General features: G+C 34.5%; 1 protein-coding gene across 4 annotated transcripts in view; it reads right to left on the bottom strand.

Moving 5' to 3' along the window:
- MTF2 (metal response element binding transcription factor 2) overlaps positions 1 to 13,961 on the bottom strand; it is a 59,198-nt gene that overhangs the window by 13,840 nt on the left and 31,397 nt on the right. For all 4 annotated transcript variants that reach the window (XM_025355103.1, XM_025355104.1, XM_025355105.1 and 1 more), the window contains 6 exons: positions 9,962 to 10,057; positions 9,646 to 9,746; positions 9,120 to 9,268; positions 6,307 to 6,402; positions 5,342 to 5,410; positions 4,088 to 4,211 (listed from right to left, as the gene is read on the bottom strand). In XM_025355103.1, the coding sequence (XP_025210888.1) occupies positions 4,088 to 4,211; positions 5,342 to 5,410; positions 6,307 to 6,402; positions 9,120 to 9,268; positions 9,646 to 9,746; positions 9,962 to 10,057 (635 nt within the window). The remainder of the gene's footprint in view (positions 1 to 4,087; positions 4,212 to 5,341; positions 5,411 to 6,306; positions 6,403 to 9,119; positions 9,269 to 9,645; positions 9,747 to 9,961; positions 10,058 to 13,961) is intronic.

Genomic DNA, 13,961 nt, shown 5'->3' with positions numbered 1-13,961 from the left:
TCCTTCAGCACTCCACGACGACTCTGCAAATAACTGCATATTTTAGCTACCATAAAAGTGCCAAAGACTTCCCCCTTTCAGCATTTTGCAACCTAAAAGTACAACCATTATAGTGTAAATCAGATAATCTACATTAGAAGAGCATCATATTCTATGCCTTCCATCTGACCATGAGGTTTATTATATAAATCTCCAAAAAGAATAACTTGTTGTTTTTTGCTCCCTCCTCTCCAGATACTAATCTCACACTAATACTTATAGTATAACTCTTCCTTTCAATTACCAGTATTAAGTTCCAAGCCACCTGGGCTTAAGTATCCCAACAGCTTAGGTAATTTGTTGCTAACCACCATACTACATGCTAATTATAACAACTCTAAGCCCCAAAGTATTGTTGTTCAGATTTCTTACAATTTCCACTTGTAGATATCATTCCACCTCTATTATATAGTTTCCTCTAGTATCATTTCTACCACAGTATTTCTTGAATTTCATCTTTGCTTTTCTCCCTACCTCCCTCAAAAGTGAAGTAGCACTCGATACATTATTCTGCTATCAACGTCAGGTTTTCTAAAATTTAAGACCACAGAAAAGCGGTTATTACAGAACTAGGATTTCAAATAACTTCAAGAATCAAAGACAAATGACAATAAGCAGATTACAAAAAGTACTAATATCTCATTTTAAACTCCCCAAAACAATCTGATACAACACATGAGACTTCATTTTATATAAAAACCTTAAGAAAGTTTATCATGGATTCAAATGTTAAGTATTTTTACTATCTCAAAGAAAATGATCCAAAACATAGTAGTACTTCAAACAGCTACACTCAATCTATATGATAATCATTAGGTACCAAGCCAAAAGAAGTACAAAAACTACATAAGGAAACAGTGTAATACCATTATCTTCTAAAATGATTCAAAAGTTTTATCTTCTCTTCATAACAATCCTATACCATATTCAACTTAGAAAAAATATGATATATGACTGTTACGTTTTGCCTTTTCAGTATGAAAGGATTTATCTCCAAAAGTGTAATATTTTTGAAACTTCTTTTTATTACTAAAAGAAGTCACAGCTTTGGATGATAATGACGTACTGATGTAGCTTCATCAATTATAACTAATCTACCACTATGGTGGAGGGATGTTGACAATGGGGGAGGCAATGCATGTGTGGCAGAAGGGGACAACCTAAATCTGCTCTAAAAAAAAGTCTTTAAAATAAAAACAGTCACAGTGCTTCCTTTATTAAAAAAAAAAAAGGGGGCGGGGGACACAATACATGAAACAGAATACAACTGATTCAATATAAGATTACAGCAAGTAATTACAAATGTAAATATGTATTTACTAGGTTTCCAAAATAAAAAATACCATTAAAGTTTAGCCAGCCTCATCATATGTAAAATTAATTATAATTCAAAGTTCAGGAATAATAAATGTAGGTAACTGCCTAGTTGTGCAATATATATTCCTACACAAAATGCCATAAAAAATCTCAATCAACTTATATCACCACAAAATTTTTTTCTTTGATCTGGTGGCAAGAGGAAGGAAACTCCACATTTTAGATAAACTAAAATCACAACCTTTGTTCTCTGTTTTGTTTCATTTGTGAAGAAAAATTTCTAGAGCAGGTGCTTTATCCTATATTATGTATAACAAGAATGGCTGAGGCAGGAAGATAACTTGACCTCAGGAGTTCAAGACTTCAGTGAGCTATGTATGACTGCACCACTGAACTCCAGTCTGAGCAAGTGTCTCTTTAAAAAAAAAAAAAAGAAAGAGAGAGAGAGACTCTCCGGCCCCCCCCCCTAAAAAAAAAAAAAAAAAAAAAAAAAGAAAGAAAGAAAGAGCTGATGTTCAAAATGACTAAGGCATTCAATTATAAACATTATATTTAGCATACACTACCTTCCCATGTTTTGAAAATAATTAATGGCATTTTATAAGATTCGGAATAAGAATATAAACAAAAGGAAATTTTTGTTAACCCAAATTTGGATTACTGACAAAATTCAATTTGTAATTCATTTTCAGTTTATCAAAAATTTTCTATTCAAACAATTTGGAATGACCCATTATGTATGTTATCTTTGTATCAATCACTACATACATTTGAAAGTAAACTAAATGAAAAACACTGAATAAACATGATAGACTAGCATAAACTGTATCGTCTATTTATTACTAAAAACTCACCCTAAAATCCAATTACAATTACAGTATAAAAATATAAAAGAATACAGAAAATTAGAAACCTAAACTTCAATCTGTCAATTACCAAAGTCTATGCATGAGACGTCTCATCTAAGAAGTCTGAATATTTTCTTATTTTAATTCAGAGAAAGAAACCATAAGAAATTATTAGTCTCTTGTTCTAACAATAAATTTTATGGCTCAAAAAGTGGAAATAATCTTAAAAAGTAAAACTTTTTCTTTTTTTCTAAGACATTACCTCATAGGCCACAGAAATAAAACATGTATTATTGCTGAAGCAAATTTTTTCTAGTATGTTTCAGAAGTTCAGTTGGAGCTAGGACACCTGAAACTGATAAACTGAACTTTTTTCTTGAAAAATATACTAAATGTGATTTTCATTTTCTTATATTTCCAGCCTCTCGAATAAAATCTAAACACTAAAAACTTAAATTTTAATTAAAAATGACAGACTTTGAAATAAGCACAGCGGCTCATGCTTGTAATCTCAGCACTTTGGGAGGTCAAGGTGGGCGGATCACTTAAGGTCAGGAGTTCAAGACCAGCCTGGCCAACATGGCAAAACCCCATCTCTATTAAAAATACAAAAATTAGCCAGGCGTGGTGGCAGGCGCCTGTAATCCCAGCTACTCGGGAGGCTAAGGCAGGAGAATGGTTTGAGCCTGGGAGGTGGAGGTTGCAGTGAGCCAAGATCGCGCCATTACACTCCAGCCTGGGCGACAGAGCAAGACTCCATCTTAAAAAAAAAAAAAAAATTATCAAATGTACACATCACTCTCTTTCAAACTTCATCTAAAAAAAGGTATTTAACCAAAAACTTAACAAAAATTTGTATGATAATCCAATATCTAACATTCAAAACTCAAATGATGAATTCAAAAATTCATCAACTAAATTTCAATAACATCCTAGATTTTAAAACTACAAACTAAATCATGCATTATGTTCTCCCCGATATTCCATAAACCCCGAAAAAGCCCTTTGATATCCTATTTGATATGAAATAGGATGTCCTTCACAAATCAAGAAATTCTTCCTAAACTTCAAATCAGTTTGCAAAATTTTTACCTAAAAAAAGCATGACTAAGATATACATATAAACTCCATATATTATAAAACAATTTTTTTAGTTTTAACTAAAAGTAGTTAATATATGTACTTTGGTAATTCTAAATAAATGCTAAAAATAAGGTCCCTATTAAACTTATTCCAGTTACTCTTCTCTTTCTGCTATTCATTAGTTTCAAAATTTTCTTTAATGAACACACATTACTTTTAAATTCCTTTAAAAAAAAGACTGTAAAACAGCATAGGTAGTTATACTTCAAAAATGAGAAGCAAAATGAGATGTCAGAACGAGAGGGGATAATCTTCTATTCAGGCAGCTTCACTCTACAAACTCATTTTTCTAACAATATTATTAGATCCCACCATTCCTACAAGTCAGAAATACATAAAGGAGTACCAACAAGAGAGGAAGGAAGAATGTTGGTTACATCTCTAAGTTTATAGAAAACTTAGAAGAAAAGGAGGTCAAACTATGAGTAAGATACCCAATACTAAAGATTTCTCCCTCCCTTCTCTCTGTAACTACAATGATTTTCACTTCAGAAAATGGAAGAATCAAATAATATACCTCCTCCTTCTACAAATTTCCAGAGTCAACAGGCAACAAACACACAGGAGGATGAGAAGGCTGGTCCTGATATCCATACCAAACTTATTTGTACACAGAACTAAAAATAAAATTCTATTTTAGTTGTCTGACTTATACACGTGTCTTAGTTGTTTTTTGAAAAACAAAACAAAACAAAAAAAGACATCAAGTAGCTACTGAAGTTAGTTCTCAGACCACCTACCTCTCCAGGGTGCAATCTATCCCAGTTTTCATTAATGTATGTCATAAGCTCAAGTTCAGAATCAAAGTATTTCTTCTTATGAATAACACTTAGGTTGTAAAGGCATAGGTGTGCTATGTCTACCCTGGAATCCAAAAATAATCAAATACACAAAACAATGTTTTCAGTTACTGTTAAGAAATCACAGTTTCTTTATAAAACAGTAATTAAAATGCAAAGAGATTTAGATGGATAGTTATATTCACAATACAATAAATCACTACATATAAAAATAACTAGAAAATAGTGACTAAATATTCACTTATCCTGAATAGCAACTATAAACTAGAAAATATAGAATTACTTCTTTTTTTTCTTTTGAGACGGAGTTTTGCTCATTGCCCAGGGTGGAGTACAATGGCACAACCTCGGCTCACTGCAACTTCCGCCCCGCAGGTTCAAGTGATTCTCCTGCCTCAGCCTCCCTCAGCCTCCCGAGTAGCTGGGATCACAGGCGCCCACCACCATGCTAGGCTAATTTTTTGTATTTGTAGTAGAGATGGGGTTTCATCATGTTGGCCAGGTTGGTCTTAAACTCTAGACCTCAGGAGATCCACCCACCTCGGCCTCCCAAAGTGCTGGGATTAGAGGCAAGAGTCACCGCGCCCGGCCACAAATTACTTCTGAAAGTGTATTCAAAGAGGATCTGGCTTTAAAAAAATATAACTTACAATCAAGATTTTTGTGTTTTCACTTCCGGATATAAGCTACAGAAAACCATACTTAACCAAACTATCTGATTCATGGGTTAAATCCTATCTGTTGCTAAAATATGTAAAATACAACAAAGATCTGTAAGTACTTACTGTAAGCATTTTATTAGTAAACCTCTAAAATTCATCACACTTCCAATACACAAGAATTACTACACTGAAGCAGAAATTAGCATATTTGTTATACCTATCTCTCTTCTACTATATGCTGTTCTGAAGGTTCAAAAGAACTAGAAATATGACTAAGAATTTAGAAGGTCTAAAGGATACCTGAAAGTTTCATTTATGACATTCAACACTGAACAGCCTTATTAATTTAGCAATACAAGTGGATGTTACTTAGTGAAGATGCCATCAGGCATGAGGATAAATAAAAGAAATAAAGTCAAGCATAAATAACCTATTTTTACTTAAGCCAAGTAAATGTATATAGAAAGTTTCAACTTGTAGGTTTAAGAAAATGGCTTTTTTTTTTTTTTTGAACAGAAACATCCACACTTACCACTGTAATGGTAGACGTTTGAGGTATTCTGGTCCAGAACTGCAGACAGAGCATATAAATGTATAAAATCTAAGGGGAAAAAAAAGAAAAAGAAAAAGTTTTATACTGAGTAATCAGAGATAAAACTATTACAGCTAATATTCACCAAGTGAATAACCTACAGCTGATATAAAGACTGATACTCAAAACAAAATATAATTTAAATTACAATGCTTTCTGTGATTGAGGGAAGTTCTTTTCCAATAACAAATAATGAAACAGTTCATCTGTGAAGAGAAAGGATCTTTTTTTTTTTAACCACTGAAGACCTTCAAAGGTCACACACAGACTCACACATACTCATAGTTTACTAATCGATCGCTTGTGTGTGCCAGGAATTGTGATGGCTGCCCCCATATACATCGTTTAATTCAATGCTCAAAATAACGTAATAAGCCCCAAAGGGGCAAGTGAACTTCCCTAAGGTCAGAAAGACAATTAAGTGGTAAAAGCCAAGATTTAAAACCAGGTTTTCAGATGTCAAACTTAGTGGTCTAGCTTTTTGTTCCTGGAGCTCACTGTGCTACTTTGCATTCTTCTAATATAGAAAGTACATTAAGTCTGCTTTTACAAACTTTTTATATCTAAAGTATAGTTGTGTCTTTAACAAGGCCCTGTGGTCTTTTCCAATTCTAATACGATCCCTTTGAGGTTCTTTAAAGGAAGGTACCAACAAGAATACTTTAGAGTACTGTGGGTCAATAGGAACAAATGTAATCACTGACAATACTTACAAGCTTTCTGGAATAAAATCCAAAAGCACAAAAATTATGTATATTTTAAGTATATTATTCAATATTTTCCTTCTGAGACAACCCCTTTCCAAATCACTATTGAAACTATCTTTAGGAAATCTGAAATCGCAAATATAACCACAATTAAAAAGTGACAAAAATCAGCTAGTAAAGTTCAAATGCCCTTCTCACCTGTCTCCAAATAGCATTGGCTTTTGAAGGCATTGCACACAAGCCTCATGAAACCACTGCTTACATTTGCAGCACTGTAGCATCTTTAAATACCAGCTATTAAAAAAAAAAAAAAAAGTTAACATTAAAATTCCTGTTTTAAGGGAAAGTTTCATTTCTTAAAAAAAAAAAAAAAGTGGCCTAATCCACAATACTGTTCTAATTAAAGTATCACATTTCTACTATACTTACTGTAAATATTTCCTTTCCCAAAAAGGCTTATACTATCAGCTATTTCATCCCTCTCCTCTCTTTTATTCACGAAATTTTATAAGCTCTTGAAAGATACACCTACTACTACTAGTCAAAAATGCCTGGCTCCTACAATAGTTAAATGAGCTCTGTTAAAATCAAGCCTAGGCTATTTATTTTTAAGAGGCAAGTATTGTTATGTTGTCCAGGCTGGAGTACAGCATCATGACCATGGCTCATGCAGCCACAACCTCCCAGGTTCAAGTGACCCTCCCACCTCAGCCTCCCAAGTAGCTAGGACCACAGGCATGCAACACCAAGCTCGGCAAAAAAAATTTTTTTTTTTAAGTAAAACTGGTGTCTCCCTATGTTGCCCAAGCTGGTCTCCAATTCCCAGGCCCAGGCCTGTCCTCGGCCTCCCAGAGTGCTGGGATCACATGCGAGAGCCACCATGCCAGGCCTCTTGGATTTTTTTCACATCAATTCTCTAAACCCCAGGAGGGGTCAGATTCAGAGGTATCGTTGTTTGCCCCAAATATCAAATTGCCTTAGGCAGCTTTCAGATTATAAACATCCCACTTTATATCTTTACTGTGTCTCTATTATTCTTGTCAATATAATAAAAAGAATATAACAATTTAATAAACCTGCTTAACATTAATATAAATCTAACCTAAGACTCTACCAGGTAAAAAGGCTTTTTGACAGGTTTAGCTGTATTTCAGGGTATGGTCTACAGATCTGTTTGAGAAAGCTAAAGATGCTAAAATTGAATCTTCATCTAAGAAATGTATCTTCTCTTTTCAGTTAGCACATGGATTTTGGGTTTAAGAGATAGGGCTACATTGCTACATTGACCAAGCTAGACTTCAGAGTTCAAAGGATCCTCCTACCTCAGCCTCCCAAGTACCTGGCAGTACAGCTACACACCACCACACCCAGCTAGTATGTGGTTTTGATACGGTTATCTTTATTTGAAAATAATAAAAGGCACCATTTCCAAACAGAGGTATACCTTGATTCAGTCTATCAGCACTATTTTTCTAGGTTCATGTGCTCACCGTACGTCTCTGTGTCACATTTTGGAAATTCCCATAATATTTCAAACTTTTTCATTACTGTTAATATTGTATCTTGCATGGTGATCAATGGTCTTTGATGTTATTACTATAACTATTTTGGGCCACCAAAAAATGTGCCCACATAAGATGGCAAACTTAATCACTGAACGTTGTATGTGTTCTGACTACTACCAACCAGCCAGTACCCATCCTTCTCCCTCTCCTCAAGCTTTCCTATAACTTGAGACACAACAATATTGCAATTAGGCTAATTAATAATCTTACAGTGGGAGCCAGGCGTGGTGATCATGCTTGTAATTCCAGCACTTTGGGAGGCCAAGGTGGGAGAATCACTTGAGGCCAGGAGTTGGAGACCAACATGGACAAATAGCAAGACTCCATTTCCACAAAAAAATTTTAAAACTAGCTGGGTGTGGTGGTACATGCCTATGGTCTCACCTACTCAGGAGGCTGAGATGGAAGGATTGCTTGAGCCCAGTTCAATGCTGAAGTGAGTTATAACCATGCCACTGCACTCCAGCCTAGGTAACAGAGCAAGAACCTGTCTCAAAAAAAAAAAAAAAAATCTTACAATGGCCTCTAAGTGTTCAAATGAAAGGAAGAGTCACAAGTCCCTAAATTTAAATCAAACATTAGGAAGGTATGTCAAAAGCCAAAATAGGCTAAAAGCTAGGCCTCATGCACCAAACATTTGGTCAAGTTATATATGCAAAGAAAAAGTTCTGGAAGAAAATAAAAGTGCTACTCCAGGCCAGGGTGGCTCAGGCCTGTAATTCCAGCCAGCTTTGGGAGGCCAAGGTAGGAGGACTATTTGAGGCCAGGAGTTCAAGAACAGCCTGGGCAACATAGCAAGAACCTGCCTTTACAAAAAAAAATACCTTTTAAAATTAGCCAGGTGTAGTGGCACATGTCTGTGGTCCTAGCTACTTGGAAGGCTGAGGCAGGAGGATCACTTGAGCCCAAAAGTTCAATGCTGCAGTGAACTATGATCATGTCACTGCATACTACAATCTGTGCCCTATCGCTTTAAGAAAGAAATGAAAATACGTAGAAGAAAGCAGTAATCTGTCTGTGAAACAATTCCGTGTTGATTTTACGTTTAAAAAAACTTGTCTTTTACTCTTCCATTCAAATTATAATATTAAATATACCATTTTCTAAATGGTCAATCACATTAAATATGACATTCAATGAAACTACTGATACTGGACCCCTGCAGTAAATGTTTTCCCTCAATAGTTAACTTTATGACAATATTTATAATTCACTTTAAATTTCCAGAATATAAGACTTATACACATATTTTTTAATGTGTGGATATGAGAAAAAACTAGACAAAAAATTATTTTTTTACGAAAATAATAAGATTTTCCCCCTTGTTTTCTTCACTGATGTGTTCATGCAGTTGCAATTCATCATCACTCACACAACATGATCAAGAAAAATAGATAAGGCAAGCAAATAAAAATTAAAGGGAATTACATAACTGTATTTACTTACTCTCCAGGGCCTCCACAATAGCAGTAACACTGCTGGACATTGGTTTTATGACCTGCATCCCATTCAAGGTCTGCCACACTATAGGGTAATGTCTGCTTCATGACTTGCAATGCTTTGGCATTTGGTCCTTTCTTAAGCGCACCACCCCTCTACATTAGAGGAAAAAAAATGTGAAAGAGTGAAGGCTAAAATTTTAAACACAATTCTATACTTTAAAAATGACTCTGACACTTCTGAAGAAATTTCCTTTCCAAACTTTTACCATATCACAAACTGTCTGATTAATAATAACCTCTATTTTTCTTTTCTTCTTTCAAATTACTGCACCAATTCCCATATTACTATCATCAAGTAAGTGAAAGCATCATTAAAAAGTCACTTAAGCATCATTAGTCAAATAAATAGCACCTTTTTCTACCCAGCATTCATTGCTCATTTCATTCAAACTTTCAGTGTACACAATCATTATGTTGATAATGTCTTACAGATTCCATCAGGGCTTTAGCCCAAAACACTTAAAATATACCTTTGTTGTTGTTGCAAAAACACACTGCCGACAGAGCCATTTTTCATCTGAATCAATCACACTGGAATCAATATGAGGTGTGTGACACAACTGATGATATCCTTAATATCAAAAAAAGCATAAAGCAAATTCTATTTCATTAATACTTTCAACACAATTTCAAGATGCATTTTAGTAGTATTTCCTACGTTAATGTAATTAATAAACAGGATAATAATTTCAAATTATCAATGTAAAGTATTTTTAGTCATTAATCTTCAACATAGGCATTCAGTATGTAACAGCTTTTCCACAAGATTAAAAGAAATCATGTTACCTTGGCCACACTTGTCACATATAACCATTTCATTGGGAGCTTCTGAATACTCTTCTTGACATATTGTACAGACCATTTCCCCACTTCCAGTGGCTCCTAAAATATTTAAAACACATTTAACAAGAGACATAAAAAATTCCATATAACAAAACCACTTTTATGACTCAATAGGCAACACATACGGACAATGTTTGCTAAGTATATTATAATGCTTCACAAGACAAAGTACACAAAATGGTATCTCTCTGTTCTCTGTATTCTTTCTACCTTTAACTTAACATGCCTGTCTACTTTCATAATTTAATCTGCTTTTTGGCAGAAGGCATAATTTAAACTGCTCTCAAGCATCTTCCCTTATTACTCATTTCTCATATTCCCACTCTTAAAGGTGAAGGTGGAGATGAGGGATGGGCGACAGCAGGTAGAGGAGGTTTGTGAACACTAGAGCTACTTTATAGAACACTTATCTATTCATGTACATACATTCACTTATCCTACACCACTAATATCATGAAATTAAAGAAAAAAAGAAAGAAAGATATGTAAACTACCTCTTTCTCTCTGAATTCAGAGCATTTCCTTTTACTTACTAATTTATTAAACAGGTTGAACAGTAATTATTTAATCTCCAGCTTCTGAAATCTGAAAATATGGTATCCAATAATGTACCCTAACAAAATACCATTGCAACAAAATTTGGGGGTCCTACAATTAATCATTTTTTTTTAGCAGAACAAGTAATTTATTTCTTCCTTAGATATTTTTATTCTAAAAAAAACACACACAAAATTTATAATACAATTTACCACCCTAACACATTATCATTTCCAGTATTCTCATCTTATCTGTTTCAATAGAGTCAAATTCACAACACACACTTTATGTACATAACAACAATAGAAACTTACAATTTTGTGCTATGGGCCAAACATTGTGTAGGCTCTTGATATATTTTGTTTAATCCTACAACTAACTTATAAATATACTATTTACAGAGAAGAACTGAGGCTCAGACAAAGTAACTAACCCAAAGACCCTGAGAAAACATCAAGACTAGGATTCAAACCCAGATGTGCCAAAATCCATGCTCTCTCCACTACAAGATGCTTCATCAATACAACCTAATATTTCTTCTATGAAAAGCATTTTTCACACAGCTAGTTTTCAAAATTGTTAAGTTCTAATAGCTGCATAGTATTACATCTAAAGAACCCAATTTACTTCATTATTACTCTACTCTCGGACATACAGGTTACCAACTGTTTTTCTTTTTTTGGAGAGGGGGAATCTGTCTTTTGTATTTCTGCTATTTGTTTGTTTTGGTCTCTCATCCTCCTGCTTTGTTTGCTTCCTTTTATTTTTCCCCTCAGATAGGGTCTTGCTGTGTCATCCAGGCTGGAGTGCAGTGGCACAGTCACAGCTCACTGCAGCCTTGACTTCCCGAGCCCAAGCAATGCCCCCACCTCAGGCTCCCAAGTAACTGGAACCACGGGCGTGTGCCACCGTGCCTTTTTTTTTTTTTTTTTTTTTTTTGTAGAGACACGATCTCCCTGTGTTGCCCAAGCTGGTCTCAAATTCCTGGGCTCAAGCAATCCTCCTGCCTCTGCCTCCCAAAGCACTGGGATTACAGACATAAGGCACTGAGCCCAGCTGTTTGCTTCTTGGTACACTTCATCGAAGGTGGTCTCCCATAGCTTCTGGGTTTATGGTTCCGGTCAGGAGAGCAACCAGATTAAGCCTGGGAACTCTCTGTGAAAATTTACAATTCCCTGGAAAGGGAACGACAGCCCCCCTAGGGTAGGTGCCTGACCTGACTCTCACTGTAACTACCTGGACTAATGAGGGAGAAGGCAATTCCTCAGAAAAGGGGGGCAGTGAGGTAGTGACCCAAGAAACAATCCCGAAGAAGCTGGGAATTAACTTTTACTTGTGTAATCAAACATATATATATATATTTTTTTACCATCAAGTTTACAAGAACCTTCCTATAAAGCTTGGTAATCTTCTATAGTCTCCCTTACTCTAAATCCAATTGACTAGAAAGCCTTGGCCATTTCATCTTAGAAATACCAAATTTATTGTTGTTGTTAAAATAAAGCTCAGGAAACATTTTTCACCTAGTATTTTTTGAATTATTTCTTATGAATAAACTGCTAGAAATGAGTCTACTAGATAATTATAAATTTTTGCACTTAATGCAAATGCTAAACAACCAAAATAGAAATTTACACTGCCACCAGCAATGCAAGAGTATATCATTTCACAGAAACCAAAATAGCATTTGATGCTAAGATTTAAAACCCTCTTACATTTATGTAACAGTTATAACACGATATATTTTACCCTGTTGACTACTAATATTTTTATGTAAAATTTTTAAAAGAAACTCATTCGATAAATATAATTTATTAAGTTTTGAAATGTATTATTGGCAGGTTTCTTACAGGGAAGAAAACTACTAAACCCACTCCTCACTGAAATATGCCATAATGCAGGTTTCAGATTCATTTATTCATTTTTATAGCAACTACGAGTTTCATATGTGCTACTATCAGGGTGCTAAGAGTTAAATGACCAGGAGCAATCCTTTGTAATTCCAGGAACAGCAAAAGGAACCAGTGAAGAAAGAACAACCACAGAACATTAAACTGACATACTGGGTGCGGCACTTGTAGAACAGGAAAGGACCCCTCACACAACAACTTTCTATCTCTAGGTAACACTGGTTTTCTTCTTTTCTACCACTTTTAAAAGCAAAGGAGAAGCAGAAAGGAGGAAGTGGACAAAAGGATGGACAGACCTATTACATTAAATCCACACAGGAAACTCCAAAACATCTTTCAAAGCTGAAAGAAATACATAGCTAATGGAAGGGGAGTAAAAAGCAGCATAACATGTTTCACTGCTATTACAGAGAGACCTATGTTTACAAAATAATGAAAAAATAATAATTTTGTGTGCAAAGTAGTAAGATCTGCTCAATATTAGTACTGTTGGAGATCTCCTATCCCTTTAAATCTTATGAGTCACACTTTTCTCTGGCTCCTCAATTTCAGATTCAAAATGTAATTTTAGTCCTTTAAACTAATCCGTCCAGAAACCATAAAAAGTTTCTCTAGAAAAACATTTTACCAGAGTAAAAGCTACTTAGTTCCCTACCTAAGCCCTGAGTACCAACTATACAGATGGTAATTAGAACATTTCCATTCCTTTACCAAAACTTTTTTATTCTTTAAGAAACATTAGGAGTAAAGTCAAGAACTAAAACACAGCAGAAATCTACCATAAAATTGAACTTGGTATTCAAATATAAAACCCAATCGTTAAATACTTTGGCAAGGTGTCTACCCTTTGGGGAGAAAATTTATCTCTTTTCTATGAGAATACAGAAAACACAGGTCTTAGTATAGGCCTATTAACCCAGCAAAAGGAAAACTAAAAGTAGGGCTTTAATGACAGCTAAAATACTCAGGTTTTCAGTAAACATTGGTAATTTTTAAAAGTACTTTGCATGAAAGAGGTACCTGGAAAAAACATCTATATTTAGCAGATGCTAAAAGCATGAAAATAATCATAGTTTCTAATAATAGAAATCATCACAAGAAGCATACCTATAACCAAACCAAGGCATACTTGTATACATTTTTACTGGCACACAAATATAGCCTCATTTTCCCATTTAAACATAAAAAACCCATAACTAAATGGTAATTTTAAACCACTCTTAACGAATATTTCTATTATTCTAAATCAGTTTTATATGTCCTAATTTCCCAAATCATCTGACAAACAGTATGCTCCCAATAAACACTTGCTTTCTACAAATATAAGCAAGTAACAGTTGAATTGAATACCAAACTGTTACTGAGATTAGATCAGTTACCAAAGATTTTTCTTCAAAGTTCTTAGAAGGGTCTTAATATAGCTTACAGGTATAAATTACTGATGTATCTGTCCTCTAGAGTATTCTTGTTCTTCTTATGGACTATAATAAAGACTA

This window comes from Theropithecus gelada, chromosome 1 (genome assembly GCF_003255815.1).
Source record: "Theropithecus gelada isolate Dixy chromosome 1, Tgel_1.0, whole genome shotgun sequence".
NCBI lineage: Eukaryota > Metazoa > Chordata > Mammalia > Primates > Cercopithecidae > Theropithecus > Theropithecus gelada.
The sequence above is the reverse complement of the archived record's forward strand: the minus strand, read 5'-3'. Positions and strand labels throughout refer to the sequence as shown.